Raw genomic sequence first — 23,632 nt, 5'->3', positions numbered from 1 at the left:
TGTGACAAAAGATGAAGAATTGGTTTTTGCTCCACAGCTTGGCATGTTTCCATGTTTGTAGATGATCCTTCCTGTTCTAAAACTGCAACAAGCACTTCCTGAATATTTGTAAGAAGTGACATTTGAATTAACATTTTGAGGGCTGCTATTTAAATAATGTCTCAAACTGAAAATGCTCAAATGCAGCAATTCAAGCATTGTGAAAAATGAAGTAGACAAAAGTTTTGGTGACGCACACAAAATAGTTCTGTGCAGCAACTCCTAAAATATTTACTCTCCTCCTTTCCAGCCACGCAGTGGGGGACTGCAAAGCACAGTTAAGACCAAGATTAGGCTCCTCTTAATAGTTATATTAATAAACATGTAATACAGTGTATTTGTCCTAATAACACTTGATTATGATGAAAATAGATTAAAATTTAGGCTTTCATGCTGCAGATCCTCATAGGGTCGTGAGGGGCCCTTTGCAGTTAGTCTTATTCAATGGAAGGAGAAGTTCTGGCAATCAGCACAGGATAACCAAATATCCTAGGCCAGTCAATGCTTTTACTACTGGAAATATACTCCTCCAAATAGGTTAATTCTTTCTATACATGTTCATTTAGATAGAATTGCTTTAATATATTCTAGACAGGGAGCCACAATTCTCTGCAAATTTCCATTTATTTAAAGTCTGAGCTGGCAAACTATGACCTCTGCAGTACAATGCTCAACACCCTAAGTGGAAAAACTGTGCAGGAGATGTCTGAATGCTCGCTGCAGTCACAGGAAAGAGGGGCGGCTCTGACCCCTGGAACATCCAATCACAAAACACCTACACACACACACTGTTCTGTCTGCTCCAGTCTCTGCAAACTGCCCTCCCATGTACCGAGCATGAATATGTACACATGTAATTACACAAACCAATAACCTTTAGGTAAGGTAAGAATGTATACATGACATACACTGGTACATGCTTAGTCCTATCACATTTATATATATATTTAGAGATAAATTATGATAATGGAGGGTTCAAACATGCCGATACAGGTAGTGGTTAAAAAAAGTGCCAATATAAAGTTTTTTAATAGGTCATTGGTCTGCCCCAGTGTTGGCTAACCTGTGACACTCCAGGTGTTGTGAAACTACAAGTCCCAGCATACCCTTCCAGCAATAAGCTGATATATATTGGCAAAGCATGCTGGGACTTGTAGTTTTACAACACCTGGAGTGTAACAGGTTAGCCAACACTGGTCTACCCTGTATAGTCTACAGATGCTGTGGAATGAGTCTACCAATACCTGGAATTGTACAGGAGGGATACCTGGTTTATGGTGGAGCATAAAGCTGTCTCGGGTGTTATTAGAATATCCCATAAATGTCTAATTGTGTTTTATTATTATTATTATTAATAATTTTTATTTATAGGGCGCCACTAGGTCTCTGTAGCGCCATACAGGAACAAAACAGTGTTAATCTGATGACTAGACGGGGGCGTTGTCCTCTTGGTAGACACCCCTCCCGTTAGCAAAAAATGCTGCAACATGGGCGCGGGGAATATCCACTTTAGAGAATTCATGCATCCACACCATGTTGGCAAAGTGCATCCTAAATAATCACAGAACCACCAGAACCTGTTGGAAACATGGACTCCGACTTCTTTAGGTTGGTACCACGAATGCTCTTGTCCAGAGAACATGGTGAATGATAATGCATCTGACTGAATCCTCTTCATCCAGTCTTACACTTTGAATTAATGCACATGTATCACAATCCTGGAGTATCCTTCATGGATGATGGATTTCCCTTGGGAGTACAGGGCTGACATCACCATTGTTCATGATGTCATTGCAGGTTGACCTGTCTGAGTCAATGAAGCATCTACAAAACGCCCCTCTTTCACACCCATCGAGGTCTCCTCTTGCAGACATTCTAGCCATAATTATAGGCAACCAAGGATATCCAGACGTTTTACACAAGACCCCGACCCTGCTGGGATATTGTTTGCTTAATTGACACATGAACATGGAAGTCTTTGTTTTACGCATGTTTGGTTTCCATGGTTTACCCAACTGTTTCCATTTTTTTTTTGTCCACTACCTGCTGCTTTTCAATAAAGAAAACGATTATTTTTTTCAAGCTTACGCACAGTTTTATGTGGAGAGCGAGGTCTCTCTGCATTTGAATATCTACTATTTTTTTTTTTTTTTTATTAGGATAAAGAGGCCAAATCTGTATATGTCTTTCATAATGTGGGTTTTTGCTTGAAAGTTTAGATATCACAAAAAAAGTTGAGGACGAATGAGACTTATCTGTGAGGAAATTGTATGTTCTCCCCGTGTTTGCGTGGGTTTCCTCGGGGTGCTCGGGTTTCCTCCCACACTCCAAAAACATACTAGTAGGTTAATTGGCTGCTAACAAATTGACCCTAGTCTGTCTGTCTGTCTGTCTCTATCTGTGTGTGTGAGGGAATTTAGACTGTAAGCTCCAATGGGGCAGGGACTGATGTGAATGAGTTCTCTGTACAGCGCTGCGGAATTAGTGGCGCTATATAAATAAATGGTGATGATGATGAGTCAATCTTGCAACAATTTTGACATAGAGGTTCATAAGAATCAAGTGGAAGAGATCTCATAGGAAGCTCTTCAGTCAAAGTTATGCAGGGCTTGTACTCAGTAGTGGTTTTATATGTGAGTTTCGTGCACTCGGTAGATGACGTCTTACTGGAGGACAATAATAAAAAGTGATGTAGATGGAAATGTTGCTCTAACCCATAGCAACCAATCCAATTCTTACTCTATCTCATCAGTGTTTGTAGTAAATACTGTGGCTAGTGCATTTATCATAGTCAGTGTAAATAACCATCCCAGCTGCAGACACTGATGAATGCACTGCAGGACAATGCGCTGGAGGGGGGGGGGGGGTGTACAAGCCTTCAGGGGTTAGGGTCCCATAACTATTTTACAGCACAAAGAAATAACAAAAAAAAGTAATTTAAGACTGAGGTCATGGGATGTCACTGGGGTGTCTGCTTTAAAAAGAAAAAAATGGGGGTCCTACACTTCTACCGATTAGTTGCATAGTTGCCACCCCCACCTCACAATATAGTGCACAACAGGAAGGATGGTTATCCAACTGAAACTTAAATAATAAGGGATCATGCTAATTAAGTTGATTATTATCACCAGCCAGCACCAAGCTAGAGACAGCTGCAAGTCACAGGCACAGATTTGATTCTGAGAGTGCTGCATGTTGTGGCTCAATGTGGATTACACGTGGAATTAAAACACATGTAACTGAGTGTTTCAAGACCCTCTATCTCCCATCTCCGGCCACATTTCATGTTGCTCTTTCTCTTCCGAGCTCTGGAAACAAACCCAAGCAGGATTTAGTAGCTCGTTTGCCCGTCCCAGGCTTTTTTTTAATCATCTTAAAAGATGTGCACTTACCACATGAAATTAAACGTTCAATGTGCTGTGCTGCGCTTGGCTATGTGGTGCTAATTAACCCACCCTCTGCTGACAGCTCCACTCCACCCATGCAAAATAAATCTGTTCCCCCCCCCCCCCCCCCCCAAAGGCACTGAGCTCGCCCCCTCCCCTACTGCTCCTGAGTGGCATGAGGAGGGGGGTAAGGGGTGCTGTGACGTCACTTCCATAGGGGCAGGGATATATAAACTGGACTGCTGCAGTGCTCAATATCTATCCATAGAAAGCAAGGGAAGGAGAAAGGTTGGTTCTATTACTAATCTCATTAAGCAGATACTTGCCAGACCCTAATCTGTCCCTGTCTCTGTGCAGCAGTCTGCTGTCCAAGTAATCTATTTTATTTTATAATTTTTTTTCATTGTTCTCTTATTTAGGAGTTGGGGACTGGAACAAAAGGATTACACCCATTGCCCCAGACTGCTGAGAATGATGTATATAGGGGTCCTGTGTGTAGTAGCCCTGTGTGCAGTACAAGGTAAGAGCAATGCATTGTCAGGGGGATGAGCTCCACATGTCTCTCCGCAGTGTCTGTCCTTTCAGCACCAAGGACAGCAGCGCCGGACTGCAATGAGGCTTCGCCGCTTTCTTGAGCTGCTGCAGAGACCCCATACATAGGATTAGACGGGGACTTGTATTTTTTGGGGGGTGTATAGAGGAATATTCCTGCACCGAGATAGATCGAAGGTCCAAAAGACAAGGTCACCTTCCACTAAACGTCTTATGCTCCCCTCTCCAGCTTATATTCCTACGTGTGTATAATACAACATGTTACATGAGAGTGATATAGGATTGTATTAGTCCTGGGATTTATGTGCAAAATATGAAACGCATCTCACAGTATATAATGCTATAGATAGAGCATGCAGTGTTGTACATGGACACAGTTAGTGTCTACAGCTGGATAATATCCTTACAAGATAGTGTTGTCATTAGTCATTTATGGAGCATAATGGGAACATGCTTAATACACTTATTAATTAGGATTTATTTATTTATTTAGAATGACTAGGGGCCAAGGGCTGGCTGGCCTGGGTCATCTAACAGTCCCATAGTGGGCTACCTTAGACAATGTTCCCTATAGGATGCTGAGCAGAGTCTTTCCCCCCTGGGCTAAAATTTGCCAGCCAGCCCCTGCTAGGGAGAGCACATTATCTTATTACAGACATTATCCGGTTTATTTTGGGTTAGATCAGCTTAATTCTTGGATTCTATGAAACCACATGGGCCAAACCACCATCAATTTGGGCATTAATTGATGTATTTGTAGCAGCTGCAATGTTTGCGTCTTTGCCTAAGCCAGGCAGATCGTTGCAAATGGTAGGGACCATCTAGGTCGGACAATGACTGTAAATTCAATGTTCCTCCTTTTGGGTTCTACTGTCCCACCAATATTGTCCCACACACTTTAGCGGTTTCCTAGCCAGTGGTGCTTTTAGAAATACATTTTTAGAGGTCATATGTGGGTAATGGTGATGGTAAAGAGAATGGAGTGGTGGAAGATATTATGGGGGAAAATTTCCATGTCGGTGGCTGCCTTTAATTTGTACCCCTCCTGGAGATCTCCTGATGTCAGCATTATGCTGAATGTCCTTTTATACTTTGACATATTTTACAACTTCTTAGCCCTGGTTTATAAAACTATCTGGATAATGTTGAGATTATCCATCTTTATTCTACCATTGCAATATTATGCATACACATGAGATCGCAGCGTCATACATTATAACGATGTTATGTTTGTCCTTTTTCCAGTAATATCTCTTCCTGTTTCCAGTCCCAGCAGTGAAGATGACACCAAGGTAAGGAGATCACATTCACGTTGAATCACTCTGGGTTGGGAGTGGGAAAGTTGTCTCAATAACAGTGGTAAGGTCATTGCAGATATCTGAGATGCCCATAGCGAGATATATCCTTCCCGTACTGAAAAAGATACCTTTTAATTAATGGTATAGATCTAAAACAACATATATTACATAGCATTAGGAAGACTCATAGGAGCTTTGGAAATTAAAATGATGCAATTGAGCAAAATCTTGTAACACATTACATTTCTGTGCTGCTGAATGGCTAGTAATTCCCTGCACAATCCAGTGAGCACCAAGATGCCATTTGGACTTAATTAGGATTTTCGTCCTTTGAAATACACTGAGATGTGATACAGGTAGTTCCTATGCTCAGATTTCCTATTGTGCAATTTTATTTAATCTATGTGTCGACTTGGTCTCTGTTCCTGTGTTCTAGTACAAGAGGTGATCTGTAAATATGTTTGCTACTGATAGGCTGAGTGAGATGCAATTCTCATTTTTCATATCCTAATGGGTTATCAAAAGGGATATGTCTATAACTTTAAATCTCTTGGGGAACATTTCTGAAAATTAGTGGACAGGTAACTGTGTTTTAAAAAGTTGTTTTAATCCTGAGCAAACAATCAGACTGTCAATGTTCTAGCAAGTTTAGAAAAAATTAAATTAATGTCTGGTTGCAGTACCTTTATTTTGTACAGTTACCCGTGCATCAGTCTTTACAAATGTCTTCCCCTATATTAATATATGAATTCTCCAGTGGGCAATGACCTTTTTAAATCTCCTTGTGATGGGGAGATGATGTCTAGTAAGCTGTTATTTCCTATTATGTTTTATGGATTAAATACATTACTTCTGCAGTACAATGAATGTCAGAGTACATTAAGATTTTGTTTCTCTTAAACACCTAAGTCTCAAAAATACAATAATACATTGAAAAGATCTGATGTCCTTGCAGGTGCTTTTATTTGGAGTCTGTTGAGCACTATTGATTAAATACTTTTATATAGAATGACATGTTGGATTGTGTCTGTGTGTTTATTTTACTGTGTTATTTGTTGTTTGCTATGTATTTTGTGTGCATTTTTTATAATCTAGAAGTCCCAACATGCTGTTAGTGTCCCAACTTGGCTGTAAGTGAAGTCTTAAGTTTGATTTCATTATTTGTAAAACTTAGAATATATAGAATATACATTAAAACACATTCAACATAGTCTGAATCTACACAGTGCTGTTTGAAATGTAATTGGGTATTGGAGGATCCAGTGTTGCATTTTATTAGTGTCTTGGCAAATGTTCACTGCAGCTGAATAAAGGCAGTTTATTTATAGGATAAAGTGTTATAGGTTTTAAAGCCAAACAAAAGATAAAGAGATATTTTTACTGTTCGTTGCTCGCTGCTTGCTGCCATATATCTATTACAGTCTGTCTGTCACTAATTTAGGAGGAGATGGTAAACAGCCTTGCTAAGAAGCAGATTAGTGGAAACCTAGCCAAATAGGCTTAAGTAATGGCAGAACCATTTATTCCTGCAGATGAGAGCTGTAGATTATTGCTACTTAAATGTATTTATATATAATGTGAGTAAGAAGAGATGGACGTCAGCTGTACCTCCCGAGCCTTTTTAGGGGTTCTCTCGTTAAATTAAGCAGTTTTATTAACCTCCCCCACCCTCTATTCCACACCATGTTCTGATTTTGGTAGGGTCTCGATACTTACAATTAGTAGAGACTTCTACTGGCCATCTTCCATAATATAAAGTGGAAAGCTCCCTTATAATTATATAGACATCATTTAGTATTTTATAGTTGAAGGTGAAGATATAAACCTAAGCCAGTCTTTACTGTTTAGCATAGCAGTCCTGGTTCCTGTGTGCTATATAATTCAGAAGCAACAAATCTACTCTGAACAAAAGTAATTTTCCAATCCAGACTGCAGAAAAGATACAAGTCCATATAGAGAACTTAGAGTTAGATTTACTAAACTGCGGGTTTGGAAAAGTGGAGATGTTGCCTATAGCAACCAATCAGATCCTAGCTTTCATTTATTTAGTGCATTCTGCAAAATCTGATTGGTTGCTATAGGCAACATCTCCACTTCTTCAAACCCGCAGCTTAGTAAATATACCCCTTAGTGTCTCCGATTTTTCCTTCTGCGGAGGGGGTAGTGCTTTAAGACTGGGAGAATGCATATTTGATCTGTTATGTGTCACATGTGATGGACATGAAACGATGTAGTCCTAGGCATCGCTGATCTCCTTGGGCCTGATTCATTAAGGATCTTAACTTGAGAAACTTCTTATTTCAGTCTCCTGGACAAAACCATGTTACAATGCAAGGGGTGCAAATGAGTATTCGGTTTTGCACATAAGTTAAATACTGCCCATTTTTTCATGTAGCACACAAATATCAACTTTAAATTTCAGATTACAAATAAGCTATCAAGTATTTGTGTGCTACATGAAAAAACAGTCAGTATTTAACTTATGTGCAAAACCGAATACTCATTTTCATAAAATACAAGAAACAAAATTTGCTGCAGTTGGTGATATATGTTAATCACTCAACATGATTCCTAACATAATGATTAAGCTGTCTCAAAACACACTTTCATGATGATCAGCGGTCAAGGGCTTTATGAAGAAATACCCTCAATGGCAATTTAATTAGATATGAGAAAATTAAATTACAAAATTTTAAGAAATGCAAACAAGCTGCTAATATAGTTAATAAACATGAAGACATTTCGGGAGTTCATCATAATTGAAGATATTTGAAATTGAAGTGAAACTTTTTAAGCTGTCTAGACACGGGGACATCTGGTCCACTGATACGCTAATTTGTAACCAAATTATCCTGACCTCATTTTGCATCTGGGCCCAAAATCCTCATTTTTTTTCCCCAATCAACATTAAATTGGATACATTGGATTTTGATTGAGCTTGCTGGTAAATCTGATTGGCCCACAATTGCATGGACCCTCCTGAGATCTTACTGCTATGTCACTGTAATATTACAGCACCGCGGAGAGGGGTCTGTAGTCAAACTGGTTGACTCGCTCCAGAGTTTTCCCAGCATTCCAGGGAAAAGGGGGCCACTCAGAAGATGTTCTATAGACCAAAACGCTATAAAACAGCCAATTCTGTTGACCAAAGTGTCTCTAAACTTATATTACACAGTGGTTTTGTATTGTGTACAAAGTTGGGGTTGTCCTTTAAATAAAAATACAGTTTAAGAATGCAAAAAAGCCAGTCTGGGATTGAGATCCGCTGAATACTGATCAGTCTGAGGCTTCATCATGAACCTAAAGCAGAAAAATGAAAGAAAAAAAAATGGAAGGGGACCAATGCAACATTTTTCTTGAATGCAGGGGGTGTATTTGTCTTCACTGGGGGATGTACACTACTAATTCTGTCCTTTTGTCTCCTGCCAGATAAGGCAATGCATTGTGGAGGTGATTTCAGACACGCTGTCGAAACCCAATCCTGTGCCCATTAGCCAGGAATGTCTGGAAACGTTGAGAGGAGGTGAGAACTGTGATGTATTCAGGTCCTGTCTCAGATGAACAAACATGGACTCGACCGATAGTATTTATGAAAGTGCAAATGGTCTTTTGTGATGTCCTACTTTTTGCATCGGTTTTTACGCCGAAGGGGGCAGCTGTTGGCACCGTCTCATAGTAGGAGCAGGGGTGGGAGTCGTGAAATTCCTCCTTCAGTGCAAAACTAGGTGCACTTTTGCATTTAAGTAGAAAAATAATATTTTAATTTTGCGGGGTTAGGGTTATATGATTGCACTAGTGGGGTGGAATTTAGCCAATGGAGTAATTGCCCCATTTTACAGGTAGTTGCGCAGCTTTTCCTCCCAATCAAAATGTCTTAAATTTTCCGGCTGGTTACAGGTGTCGCAAACCCAACCTCCTCCCTACACTTATACTGGTACGCCATGATCCAGTTACACATGGGTGGGAAAGCAAACTTCTACCAATGTCATTGCAACGTTCAAACGAACAAGGAACATGTAATATAGCCCTCCTCATGTCCCCTCACTCTCAGGATTAATTTCAGACACATACAAGGCTGAACCAAGCCCTATTTTGGAAGAAAACCCTTAAAAGTTTTACCGAGGAGGGTTGTTCTAAATAGTAAGTAAGTTGGACTTTGAGGTGCCGTTTTACCATTTTTAGTGTCTGGCCAAGCCCACAAATAGTAGTTACAGGTGGGTTTCCAAAAACCGGGAAGTGAGTGTACGCCTGCTAATTCACTACGAATTAGGCAAAAAAACCCTCTGGTGCGATTCCGCATTTTTTTTATTTTTTTTTCACATTGTTAATGAGAGTTATTGTCTTTTAGAGAGACAATATTGCAATGTCTGTAGCAGAGGAAAAATTTCCTAGAATCCTTCATGTCTTTCTGAGTCAATGTCCTTGACCAGAAACTCACGGGACGGCGATTATATCTATGGAGATGGGAATCGCTCCTCAAAGTTTTTCTGATTTACGTCTATTGAAACCTATATCCTGCTTTGTAATAATTTTATTTAGAAAATTTGTTTACGTGTTGAAATTTGCTGAGAGTGCAGATTCTGCAGCATGCGGTCGTTATGACCTCTCATACTGTATAACTTTGTATTGCGGAGAGACAAAACTTCATTTATCTGCTACAAGTCCCAACGATCCTTCTCAGTCTTTGTCTGGCAGTGCATGCTGGGACTTGTAGTTCTACACCAGCTGGGATGCCAGAGTTTGCCTAAATCTGCTTTAAAGGCACCAATGTGGTATTCTATGGGGCTGGCAAGGCCTGTTTAAAGTACTGTAGGTCACTTTAAATGTATTAGTAATAAAATATACTCTGTTTGATTTTTACTTTTTAAAAATTTATTTATTTATGTAATAAGGGTACAAGCCATCCCCTTTTGCTTGTTTATAGGATTGTAAATGGTGTCGTTAATAACGGTATTTGGAAAAACTGTTTTCATATCTTTCTACTGTTATTAGAAGGTATTTTGAAGACTAATTTAAAGTCCCCATACAACCAATTTATCTAGTTATTGGTTTGTCTATAAATATTGATTTTATAATTAAACCGTAGTTATATTCTAGTAACTGAACGTCTACCAATATTCTGGTCTGAAATATATTTACATCTAAACAGGGGCTATAGAGTATTTAAATGTCTATAATACCAACTGGATAGGAGGTGTTAAAGCCGATTTTAAAGAAACCCCCACAATATAAATCAATAAAATAAACAGAATGAAGAACCAGTGGCAAATTAATAAGATTGTATAGCTTTGTTAATACCATGGGCTCACATATATGTTTGCATGGGAGCCATTGTTATGTTAGTTTATTAATATATGTAGCAAGTCTCATACTCCGTTTTTAAAATGAAACGGCAACAAGCTCTTCTCAAGTTAATTGGAATAGATAACCGTTCCCTAACCCCAACCTTGTTTTGTTAGAACTATATTTCCATGAATATTACTTCTTAACTAGTGATTAACATTAGTGAGAGTGCAGCCTATCCATTCACTAGGAGCCAGTTACATCACTGAGAATGCAGCCTATCCATTCACTAGGAGCCAGTGACATCACTGAGAATGCAGCCTATCCATTCACTAGGAGCCAGTGACATCATGGTTGCTCCTCTGCAATGTCACAGTCTCCTAGCGAATTGATAGGCTGCATTCTCAGTGATGTCACTGGCTCCTAGTGAATGGATAGGCTGCATTCTCAGTGAAGTCACTGGTTCCTAGTGAATGGATAGGCTACATTCTCAGTGATGTCACTGGCTCCTAGTGAATGTTTAGGCTGCATTCTCAGTGATGTCACTGGCTCCTAGTGAATGTTTAGGCTGCATTCTCAGTGATGTCACTGGCTCCTAGTGAATGGATAGGCTGCATTCTCAGTGATGTCACTGGTTCCTAGCGAATGGATAGGCTGCACTCTCATATACATCCCTTAGATCCCTGAAATGGCCGTCTACTATAAACTTGTGCCATTTGGAACCTCAAGATTTCTCTGTTGCAGAGCACCACAATTTCCAATGTCTGGTTTACTGGTCTGTTATATATCTGCAGAGCATCTTGTGCTTAGAAACCAAGATAACAAGGATTTGTCTGACCCTTTACTACATCTGCCGTCATTATGGGATCTCTGCTCCTGGAAATATTTTTTTCGCAGAAACTCTATTCAGACTGTCAGTAGCTCTGCATCATATTATTAAAGGCTTAATTAAAGTGCAGCCCTCATTCTTATTGACTTACAATGTCCAGTTTGATGTCTGACAGATTAGAATGAGACTAGTTTAATCCTTGCTGTAGAGAATCTGAATATACCAACCGTCTCATTAAAAGTTTTCATAAAAACTAAACTGTTTTGTGTCTTACAATATATTGCATTTATTACAGATGAAAGGATTATATCCATCCTGCGGCACCAGAACTTGTTGAAGGAGCTCCAGGAAATCGCGGCTCAAGGTAACGATGACCCTGGGTGTAACGTTACGTTACACGTGCAGGAGGTCATGGGACTGGTCTTGGGGCAGTAATAGTCTGACTGGATGCTGCCCCGGCAGATAGACAGACGCTCAGCCCTCAAACCTCATGGTTTCCACCAATAGCCACACACTTGATAATGTTGACATTATCCGGGCATTACTGGCATATAAAGAAACCCCAACTTGCACAGTTGGTGTATTTTATTTATTTTTAATCACTGAATTGTACTGAGTAAAGGGATCAGATAAAAGCTAATTTATTGAGCGCTGGATTTTGCAAAACCACAAAAAATAAAGACAAGGGGCCTGATTCATTAAGGATCTTAACTTGAGAAACTTCATATTTCAGTCTCCTGGACAAAACCATGTTACAATGCAAGGGGTGCAAATTAGTATTCTGTTTTGCACATAAGTTAAATACTGACTGTTTTTTCATGTAGCACACAAATATCAACTTTAAATTTCAGTGTACAAATAAGCTATCAAGTATTTGTGTGCTAAATGTAAAAACAGACAGTATTTCACTTATATGCAAAACAGAATACTAATTTGCACCCCTTGCATTGTAACATGGTTTTGTCCAGGAGACAGAAATAAGAAGTTTCTTAAGTTAAGATCCTTAATGAATCAGGCCCAAGAAGGTGAGACATTAAGGGCTCGTCAGTATCTACCCACTTCTATTGCACATTAATATATGCAGGACAGGTGTAGTGACATTTTAGAACCCAGCGTGCCCCATGTCTCACACTAACAATCGCTACTAGTACAATATATTGTATGCCCAAAAGCGCAGGACATGAAAACATTGTATTTCGTTCACATGCGTTGTCCCGATAGGGGTGTGTATGAGCCCTAAGTAATGGTTGACATCTGAGAATTGTGATTTGTGCAATTTATTTTCTCTACTAGACTCAGAAATATTAGTATTTTATCTAACATTCAACTATAGATTGTCGATTTCATTCTGATTGCATCTATTTGTAAAGTACAGTGGTAAATGTTGTTGTATATAAACTGTTACTTCTCAAAGAAAAATGTAACATTTTTGAAAGACCTTAAGGCGTTCACCTTCTAGCCCCCCTACCCCAATATCTCCACCCTACTGTTGTTAGAAGGGGCATCAATAGTTGTCTCTTCAATGTATCCATATAAATCTATAACATCAGCATTGTACAGAGGTGTCAGGGAGGTGTATTTAGTGATTGTTTTCTTATAATTAAAACGTTTTGGCTATTTAAAATAATTATTATGGCGCATTAAACAGTAAAAAGTGACAGGAGGGTTACGGGGATCAGGGAAGTATTTATTGAGTGAGCAGATAAAATAGATCTATTCATACAGCAGTGTTCACTTTGTTCTTTAACTTATCAAAATATACAAATATTGCTTTATTTCCATTAAATACGGACTTGTAATGGCAGATCGGTGCCTGATATGATGGATACGGGAGACAATCTCATTAAGCGAAGTGCTGAATAACATTGACTTGTTGTAGCTTCCAGTTCTTCCCTCCAGGCCTGTGAATCTGCATCTTAATCCCAGCGGCTCACAGAGATCAGAGGAATTGTCATAGAGATGCAGCTGCTATTTATAGAGCCATCATCTGGTGTAAGCAGAAGACGTCTCCTGCAGCTACTGGGATTTTGGCAGCTTTCACGGCTATGTTCAAAGTCTTTACCAACTCCCTGCAGATCGCTCTCCCTCTCTCATTCATCCTTATATTTCTGCAGGCAACAATGTGCTTCTATCCCATCCAGTTGTCTCACATTAACAACTCTTATCGCGTTATTAGGTGAAACAGGATCCTTGTAAAATTCTGCATTAACTGACATTTGAGATAGTAGCCTGAGCCCTCTGTGTACTTCACCAAAAGGCCAGTTAGACACCAGCAACAGCTATGGTGATGTTAGTTACTCACCGAGCCACATAAGGCAACACTGCAGGGTCTAAGTAGTACAACGGTTCTTTTAAATAGCTTCTCTTCCCAGGGTGAAACTGAAGACGGAGGGCCTGATTCATTAAGGCGCTCAAAACAAACATATTGTGCGTTCTTGTTTTGCTTTTTTAAATATGCACTTAAAACGGGCATACACACATCTGTATCCAACAAGGAGTGGATGCAAAAGATACGGATCTAGGTGCGCTCTGCTCTAATACACAATACACTGCAGGATACGTCCGATGCATATAAAGTCCCAAAAGAATGCACAGGAAAGATATTAATGGCCAAGGTACATAAAATGCATTTTAACAGTTGCTCCCTTAGGATGTAAGCTCGCTTGAGCAGGGCCCTCTTCCCTCCTGTCTCCTTACCCCGTTCTTCTGCTCCGTGTCTATTGCATCTGCCTGCCTGGAGTTTCTGAAGTATTGGTACTTTTGTTTATTGTTCTGTACTGTTATACCCTGTATTGTCTACTGTTTGTACTATGTGCGGCGCTGCGGAAACCTTGTGGCGCCTAACAAATAAATGCTAATAATAATAATTGCAAACGCATGTATACATGCACCGCCGTCATCGCTACTAATCAGCACTTACACCTGCCCTGTACCTGGGACAAGTGATACAACAGAAAACCATGTACGTTAGCGATGCCCAAAGCTTGGAGCGGACGCTGCTGCGTGCACTCGAGCTTAGCGCGCCCTTACTGTACATTGACTATGTACATATGACCGTTCCCCTTCCAGTTCTGCTCCTGAATCGCAGGCTGGGTTCTTTTGTGCTTGAAGATGAACTGGACGTTGCTGCATTCTCTGGCGTATATGGTCCATGGGCAGGCGAAAGAGCAACTTTACGGCACGTATCGGCATTTACGTTCCTTAACGAATCTGGACCAGAATTAGTGTTTCCCTCCCTCCCCCCAAGTATGTTCTGTAGTGGAGATCAGAGTGTAATTTACAGAGAGCTCTAGTTTTATCCGGTGCAGAGTTCTCTAATGCCATCTTTGGTGCAGATGTTTGTTTTTTTATTGTTGCTGGTGTTTGACAAACCTTTGCGTACACGAGTCCCTAAACCTGTCACCGCCATGTACGCTGTTCTGTGGTTCCTGTTCCATGTAATTGTCGGATATTTTGAGATCTTTTTCTTCACAGCTGTTATCCCGGCAATTTAGAAGTGTGCGCAGTCTTTGGGTTGAATGTTTTTGGTTTCTGCATTATTTTGCCTGCTACTTACATCGGTGGAGAGGATTTTTTATAGGAGTGGGAGTTCTGGCATTTAAAAAATATTTTGTATTTTAAATATGTACAAAATTCTGCATACAGTATATGTAGCAAATATGACCTATTATATCCACACATCACTGATCCACAAAGAGAGTCCGGCGCTGGACGAATGTCCGTACAAATCTTTTCCTTGGTATTTTACAGTATATTTGGGGTAAAGAAGGGTATGGAGTCCTCCGTTTGTAACACAGTGAATAGTGTTGCTCACTGATAAGTTCCAATAGCAATCTGCTTGGTAGGGAACATTAGGCCTGTTAACTGAAACCTGATGTACAACATTGAAATATGACTTCATTGGGTTTCCAAGAAAGAGGGACAGGAATATAGAAAACAAAGCAATGTCTTCAGTAAAAGTTGTAGGACGGTGTGTACAAGCCAATAACTTGGTCCTCGTTGGGTACAAAACGTAGAGAATGGAAATGTTGGTAGGCTTAATGCCGACACTTCCATTCTGTTGCCAGTCTGATTGCCAAGTCACAATGCCGATATTAAGAGAGCAATGCCAGCGGGTCGGGCGGCTATACATCCACCGGCCCACAATCCGCATAGGGTTGGAGGTGCTTTAGGAGGGAGCGGGGTAGTTTTAAACGTAATTTTTTTTTAATAACTGTTCTGTGCTGGACGGAAAACATACACCGTTAGTGGTCAACGGAAAGCAAAATCGTTGTGGTTCAAGAGGTGGCTTCAAAACTATTTCCATTAGTTCATTCTCTTTGATGAAACATGTATGCTTTAAAACACAAAGTGTTAAGGAAAGTAATGTTTTATTTATACTAAAAAATATCATTCATAAGAATGTCATCACTTTTTTTATTTTTTTATTGTCTGACTGATCCCAATTAATTTTGACCTCCACAGGGGCTGGGGAGAGGCTTCAAAAGCAGAAGAAGAGCGACGGGGGCTTTGGGGAAGAGCTTTCTGGCGTCCTTGAAAAGCAGAACAAACAACCATTCCTCCCTGGTTAGTGTCACCGTGACTCCTATTGCTGGTAACCTTGGTGTTCGTGTGATATTCAGGCAGTGTCCTTATAGGGTTACACGTAATACCGGGATTAATCATGGTGATCTGTTAATTTATTGTACTGTTACATTCAGTTTAGCTTTTAGCCTTATCCAGATACTACTTTATCTAGATATTTTATAGCTAGAGGAAACATTCACAGAAATCGGTCTCTTTTAATCTGCTGTCATTAAGCCATGTACAGGGACATTAAAAAAAAATGCATTATAAAGAAAGACACCAACTTAGACTGTTAAAAGTGCCATTTATCTGAGAGAATAATTTCCTGCCCTTCAGTCACTGGTTAAGTAAATATTAAGTGAAGATGAACATTTTGCCTATGAGCCAACTTGCGTCTACACACTTGTGTTTCCACATCTGTATAAAGAGGAATCTTGAGAAACGTTCGACTTTTTAAATGTAGTGTATAGATGGGTCCAACCGAAAAGTGCAGCAAAATGCAAAGCCTACGGGGGGGGGGGGGGGGGGGGGGGGGGTGTGTGTGTGTGTGTGTGTGTGTGTGTGTGTGTGTGTGTGTGTGTGTGTGTGTGTCTCTGTCTAAATTAGGGGAGTTAGACTGTAAGCTCCAATGGGGCAGGGACTGATGTGAATGAGTTCTCTGTACAGTGCTGCGGAGTTAGTGGCGCTATATAAATAAATGTTGATGATGAGGATTCAACTCCCAAACGTGCACCGTTCGGAGAGGCGCAAAACTGACATCACAAAGCTAATGTTTCGCAGAATCCGTGTAACATACATGAGCAACTCTAAGTACAGACGTGTGCAGTGCACCAATTCTGCGCCAAGAGGCATCTATGTATAGTGCAAATGTACTTACATGATCCTCGAAGTGAGGCCCTTTAGATGTAAACGTCTTTTACCAGGATCGGTAATGGAACATATTAAATAACTCTCACCCCAGTGCCACCCGGTTACTGACATAGCTGGGGCGGATTCTGTATAATGTGTTCCTCCAACGGTCATAGTACGCAAACGTTCACAGTAGTGGAAACCATTTGTAAGAGGAACCATTGCCTATGTCCACTGCTATATAGTGCTCTAAGTGACTATGAAATACAGCCAAGATATTCTTGGATAAAAATCACTGTTCGACCCAAACGTTTCTAAACACATATAAATATATGGGAGCTCTTATCTGGAAACATGTGGTCCGGAAAGTTTCGAAAACCAGAAGTAATTGCTGATAATGTTAAAATAAAAGTGTTTCCTCCTACGGTCACTATGAAGAGCACTGCTAAGCAGTTTAATGAGATGGGTAAAGCTAGGGCAGTTTCAGGAAAGAGGAGGGTAAGTTGTAAATGTAATAAATTTAAGTGGCAGAAAAAAAACCATTATGCAGGATATCTGAATACTATCTCCCTTACCTGTATTTTAAAGTGGAGTTACCCTTTAACAATATATTGTCTTTAGCTTGTATAATTCCACATCATTGAATTTCCCCCACTAAATGTCCTTATTGGATAATTCCAATATATTTACTTTTTTCCTATAAAATGAATGTCTGAGATCATTGTTTCAATATATTCTACAATAAAACAACTTATAAATTGTATGAAACTGATAATGGGGTAAGAGGTGAGCACCCCCATACATAGGAAATGTCTGCTGGAAGCAAATCAGACTTTGAGATCATCATAATTTATTTATATAGCACCACTAATTCCGCAGCGCTGTATAGAGAACTCACTCACATCGGTCCCTGCCCCATTGGAGCTTATAGTCTAAATTCCCTAATATAGACACACACTCACACACAGAGACAAACAGACTAGGGTCAATTTTGATAGCAGCCAATTAACCTACTAGTATGTTTTTGGAGTGTGGGAGGAAACCCATGCAAACACAGGGAGAACATACAAACTCCACACAGCTAAGGCCATGGTCAGGAATCTAATTCATGACCCCAGTGGTGTGAGGCAGAAGTGCTGACCACTAGGCCACTGTGCTTCCCCTGTGCTTGAGATGTGTTATCCTCAGTGTGCACCACAAATTTTCTAACCTATAAATAACCTTATTATGCAGAAAAATCAGAAGCGTCTTCTCCTCGTGGTAAATCTGCAGAAAGCGATGAGGACAAGAGGCAGCCAGAGGAGGAAGAGAGGAGGATGAGCGCGGAGCACACGCAGGAGGAAGACAGCGCCGACGAGCTGGAGAGTAACGAGATCGATAAGAGGGAAGACTCCTCCGAGGATGAAGAGATCGACAACCGAATCACAGACGAGATCAACGACATGGAGCCTCCCAAAGACAACCAAGAAAATACCAGCGGTGGTCGAACATCTGAGGAGAAGGAGACCGTTTCCAAGAAGGAGCCAGAGGCTTCTCAGATTGACGAGACCAGCGATACGGAACAAGAAGAAAACTTGAAGCAAGATGGCAATGAAACGGACAACGAGGAGGATGACACCCAACGGGAGGACAGTATGTATTGACTGGTGGAGATTTGTAAGCAGCGTTCTGTACCCTAGAACTGGCTGAGGATCAGTTTGATGGGACCAGAAGCAATATATTGCACTTGTAGAATGCAGATAACAAGGGAGACTTTTATAAGATTATAATGTCATATTCCTACATTTTACAGATAACAGAACTTAATCCTGATACGCAGGATGTACACTAATTCCAAAAGAATTTATTCAACCACTTTGCAGAAAATGTAAAACGCGTTATGCCTCAATGGTGGTCATAATGCCTAGACCAGTGGATCCCAAACTTTTTCAGTTCAAGGCACCCTTAGGGTCTCCATAATTTTTTCAAGGCACCCCTAAGCCAAAATAATTACCAAGTAGCCCCCCGCCTTGCTTACCACTGGCCCTGGCCGAGGCCCCCCCGTGAGATCGCCAAGGCACCCCAGGGAGCCTAGGCGCACAGTTTGGGAATCACTGGCCTAGGGTGTGTTGGTCCAGCCCATAAAATGTTTGCCTACGCTGTATATAGACAACCACTACTTACAAAAATGTAATTCATTAATAAGACTACCTTTCCAATTTAAGTATGCTTGAAATTCATAGTTTGTGTTACTTGTACAGCATTAAAGTAGAACCAGTGTAATCGTCAATTCTGAAAACGCCCAAAACACAAAAAATAGCATTGGAATAGAGAGATAAGCAAATATCACTTCCAAATCAATTCAGTGAGTTCCCCAATGTTTATAATGTCCTTAACCAAGACTACAATTAATTTACTGATTAAACTCAATATCTTCAGATGGGGACATGAATTTCATAAAAGTATGGCAGCATGCAGTGAATGTCAGAGTAGTTTAGTTCTGACATTTAAGGACCGATAAGACAGTACTGTTTACTCGACTACAACATACCAAAATATTTGAGAGATTAGTAAATGATTGCAAATTTTTGTATGGAAACTTTCTTTTTTTTATTAATTATTACAGGGAGTCTTGTTTTTAGTCAGCGATTGTAATTCTTTTTGTTTGCTAAAGATTCCATGAGGATTCCTGAGGATTTCAACAGAGAGACCGCCGAAGCTGAAAGCAGCAGAGAGAGCAAAGGGGAGACGGAAACAATCGACTGTAGCGACTACTTGGTCAACAGTGACGAAGACGCCTCATCGAAAGACCTTGAAGATTCAAAACGATGGAACAAAATGGACGAGCTGGCCAAAGAGCTTAGAGCCAAGAAGTGCGCCGTATCCGGCAACAGCCAGGAGGATCCAGATCGTTCCATGAAGATTCCACCCAAGGACCAGAGTCACGACCTCGGCAGCCGGGAGAGGGAACGCTTGAGAGAGGACAGCGGCGAAAGTGGTTCCCCAATTTCAAAAAGGACAGAAGAGCGAAAGGAAGAAGGAAGTGCCACCAGGAAGACCGAGGTTGGTGTTATTACAACACAAAGGTCACAGTAAAAACCTGCAGCTCCCGCCATTGTCGGCTACACAATGGTATGTTGTGCAAGATTGCAACACGCCATTCACGCATCCCCATCGAACCATTACCATGTCCTAGAGCTATATCTAGTCTAGAGTCACTCCTATGTTGCATGAGACATTTATCAGGTATTTATGGGTGTTTATAGCTACATAAAAATGCCCACGGGGCATACGTCAGAGCAAGGGTGGCCTAGGAAAATGTATCCAACCCTCCCTTCCTCTATACCAGTGTTGGCTAATCTGTGACACTCCAGGTGTTGGGAAACTACAAGTACCAGCATGCTTTGCTAATATATAGCAGTTTATTGCTGGAAGGGTATGCTGGGACTTGTAGTTTCACAACACCTGGAGTGTCACAGGTTAGCCAACACTGCTCTATACCTTCCTTACTCACTGACCACCTCCTTACACTTACTGTGGATCATTATCAGCAGCTTCCTACTGTAGAATCCTGCAGTCTATACCAACAATGCTGATGGTGACCATAGCGGCGATCAGGCTGTAGATCCTGTACTAATCCTGGACCCCTAGTCTGCCAGTACCTGTAACAACTGTTGTTACACCCAGCTTTGTGAGTCTTCAAACCTTGCATTGTCCTTTTTTTGTAATCATGTGGCATTAAATGGGGAGACTACAAAGATTTTGGACAGTCTGCTGCTTCTGCATTTCACAGAGGTGCAAATCTAGGACTCCAATGTGTTTTTGTTTTACCAGACCCATCCCCTCTTTTGTCACCCGAAATGTATAATTCACAATGTTTATAATCCCATAATTCAAACTCCTAATCCACCAAAATGAACAGTAAAAGTTGCAATCGGTTTCTATAACTTTTTTTTTTTTAACCTTATTTGACATGTGATGGGCTTTGCAGGCACAATGGGGTCCAGTTTTGTTGTATTTGAATATGATGGAGCCCTATGAAAACCACAGAACTTTTTAAACCAGTCCTCTTTCAACAAAGTGGTGACAAATGGTAGGACAGTGTTCTGAGGCTGTACAGAGCTTTGCCCATATTATAATCTGCTACTGTGTATGAGGAGTGTGTGTGTGTTATAAGCTACCACTGACAGTAACGACATCTTCACCAAACGTTTTAAAACATTTTTTTTTCTGTCTGAACACAGGTGAGTGAGACTTAAGGGGTAGATTTATTAAAAAAAACTTCTAAAAAGGGAATGTGGAGGTGTTGCCCCTAGCAACCAATCAGATTCTAGCTATCATGTTCTAGAATGTATTGGACAAATGATAGCTACAATCTGATTGGTTGCTATGGGCAACACCTACACTTGCCCCACAGTTTAAAAAAAAACAACAACTTACGATCAAATATAAACATCACTATCACAGGTCACATGCAGCCTGCAACCAGCCACTGAAACCATATGGAAGCCCCTACAACAGATTTGGATTTTCTATATACTCTCTAAATGTCATTTTGCACCCACAGACATGTTGAGCCGATTTGAGACGTTTATAAAAGATTAAAAAAAAAACCCCTAAACTCCTTTCCATTCTCAGAAATGTTGTGCAATAGTAAATAGCCTCCGAATATGTGCCTGGAACAGGGTCTGACCTCAAGCACACAAGTGTTTTGGGTGTTTTTTTTCCCCCCCTCCATCTGCGTTTCATTTTATGTTCTTTCATTATTCATTGTTTTATGCAGATTTGCACCCTCTTTCCATTAGTTCCTATAAAGTGGCTAAAATAGACCCAAAATATTCTGGGCAACAAGAAAATGCATAATATATAATTTTCTACAAATAGCGCAGGAAAAAAAACCCCAAACTTGTGTAGCGCCCTTGCAGGAAATCCACAACTCTCCTACCGCCTGAGGTAGAACTCTGGTGTAGACGGGTAGCGCACGGTACTAACGCCTCTATCATCATTTCAGGACCAGGAGCTGGAGAGTCTGGCAGCCATCGAGGCGGAACTGGAAAACGTCGCCCACAAACTGCATGACCTGAGGAGGGGCTGACACCCTTACGAGTTGCAAACCTTGTTTGATTTATTTGCCATTGCACATTCTACATATTTTTCTTATTTTTTTAACCTTACAACTGCTAGAAACAAAATACATTACAATCACTAGCAGCAGCTGTGGGGTTAAAAGTAAAAGTAGATTTAATTTATCACTGATCTGATCTGTCACGTAGTAAAGCTAAAGATGGCTGTCACAATTATACTTTTTTTGGGAAGAAAAAAAAAAGCTGTTTATTCCGTAGAGATTACTTTTCAATCCACTTTCATAGGCGTCAAAGGCACCTTCGAATGTCTGAAGTTCTGGGCAATGAATCTATTATCATTTCATTTTTTTATTTTTATTTACTGCTCCAGTCGGAACTTTAAATGCTTTTTAGTATAATTATTATTTTTGTTAGATTAACATATTGCAATAACTTGTTACCTTTTGATTAAATCTGGGAGCGGAGGTATATTGTTATAAAAATAAGGGAAATAAATACTGGATTTGTCCTTTTATGTCTCTGGTTTTCTCTGAAGTGACCTCATTAGAGTAACTTGGTGAAATCTGAAAGATTGTTGGACTGCAGGACGTGCAGTATCTCTTGCTGCTGTTAAATGTGTTTTAACAAAATTACTGAGATTACGGGTAACGCACAGCCCTTTCTAAGGTTAGAGGGCCGCCTGTGGAGGCCTTTAAGTGCATCAAGTTGCCTGGTCTAGAAATACCCTAATAAAGCATACACTGAGATAAGCTGCCTCAGCGTAACATGAAGGAGGAATACTGGTCACATTATAACCATTTCTCTGACAGTGCTGCGTGCAGCGTTTGGACACAGTCGCCGCTATGGTGTGAGGTACAACATCGCTCCCCAATCTTAGCGAGTATCAGCGTATCTTCGCCTTAGAATGCTGCAGATTCCTGGTCAGAAAATCCATTCTAAAACACATGTGCGACCTAGCACCGTACATTCAAATAATGTACTACTATTGTCATATTTGATATACACAATTACATCCAATAATTAATATTTGGGGTAAAAAATAAACAAATATAAAAAGAAATCTAATACATTGGACGGGGCCTTATGCGGATATTAAGGTCTCAAAAAAAGTTACAAGATACTTCATATTTTAAAAACCACAGAAAGGAGAAATTCTCACATACTACATGAATCCATAATCATATCACTACTTTCACAAATGCAGTTGTACAGAAATGATAACTAATGTTTTAGATGCCAGTAACTTTAAATAACAAAATGTGCATCACACTGAATAGCTGCTGATTACTGAAGTATATTACTGCGCTCCGCACATTACATCCACACAATTTCAACAGGTCATTGTTTCAGAGACCAGGCAGTAAAATATATATCATCAGACAGAACATCCTTGTTAAAAAGGTAAATTCATCCTATACATAATATACAATAATACTCTATTTAATTTTTATGATTAAAAGGAAAAAAATAAATACAATTATAAAATGAATGCTATACTCCACCCTGAATTAGTGTCTAGGTATTGATGTATGGTAGTTACAGCCTGAAGAGGGGAATAAATTCACTGCACTTGTAACAAAGCTGCAGCTAAAATTCACTGCACTTGTAACAAAGCTGCAGCAAAAATTCAGGATACAGCTGAATAGTACAGTTATAGTCACATTATTTTGGGGCTTTGGCTATTCTGTAAGGCAAAACCAAGCCTAAAAAATTAAAACACATTTTAAAACTCCGGTTAGTAGCCCCTTAAAGCCGACATGACTATAA

General features: G+C 40.1%; 1 protein-coding gene across 3 annotated transcripts; it reads left to right on the top strand.

Moving 5' to 3' along the window:
• The first annotated feature begins 3,613 nt into the window (after positions 1-3,613).
• On the top strand, positions 3,614-22,379 carry CHGA (chromogranin A). 3 transcript variants are annotated; one of them, XM_075193120.1, is made up of 9 exons: positions 3,614-3,713; positions 3,845-3,945; positions 5,223-5,269; positions 8,705-8,798; positions 11,683-11,751; positions 15,852-15,953; positions 18,036-18,434; positions 19,456-19,850; positions 21,793-22,379. In XM_075193120.1, the coding sequence occupies exons 2-9, from the start codon at positions 3,897-3,899 to the stop codon at positions 21,874-21,876; spliced, it is 1,239 nt and encodes a 412-aa protein (XP_075049221.1). In that variant the 5' UTR covers positions 3,614-3,713; positions 3,845-3,896; the 3' UTR covers positions 21,877-22,379. The 3 variants fall into 3 exon arrangements, with proteins under 3 accessions (XP_075049221.1, XP_075049223.1, XP_075049222.1); XM_075193122.1 differs by having other exon boundaries at positions 19,456-19,913; XM_075193121.1 differs by having other exon boundaries at positions 3,615-3,713; positions 19,456-19,844.
• Positions 22,380-23,632: the final 1,253 nt, after the last annotated feature.

Source organism: Mixophyes fleayi, chromosome 12 (genome assembly GCF_038048845.1).
Source record: "Mixophyes fleayi isolate aMixFle1 chromosome 12, aMixFle1.hap1, whole genome shotgun sequence".
NCBI lineage: Eukaryota > Metazoa > Chordata > Amphibia > Anura > Limnodynastidae > Mixophyes > Mixophyes fleayi.
The sequence above is the reverse complement of the archived record's forward strand: the minus strand, read 5'-3'. Positions and strand labels throughout refer to the sequence as shown.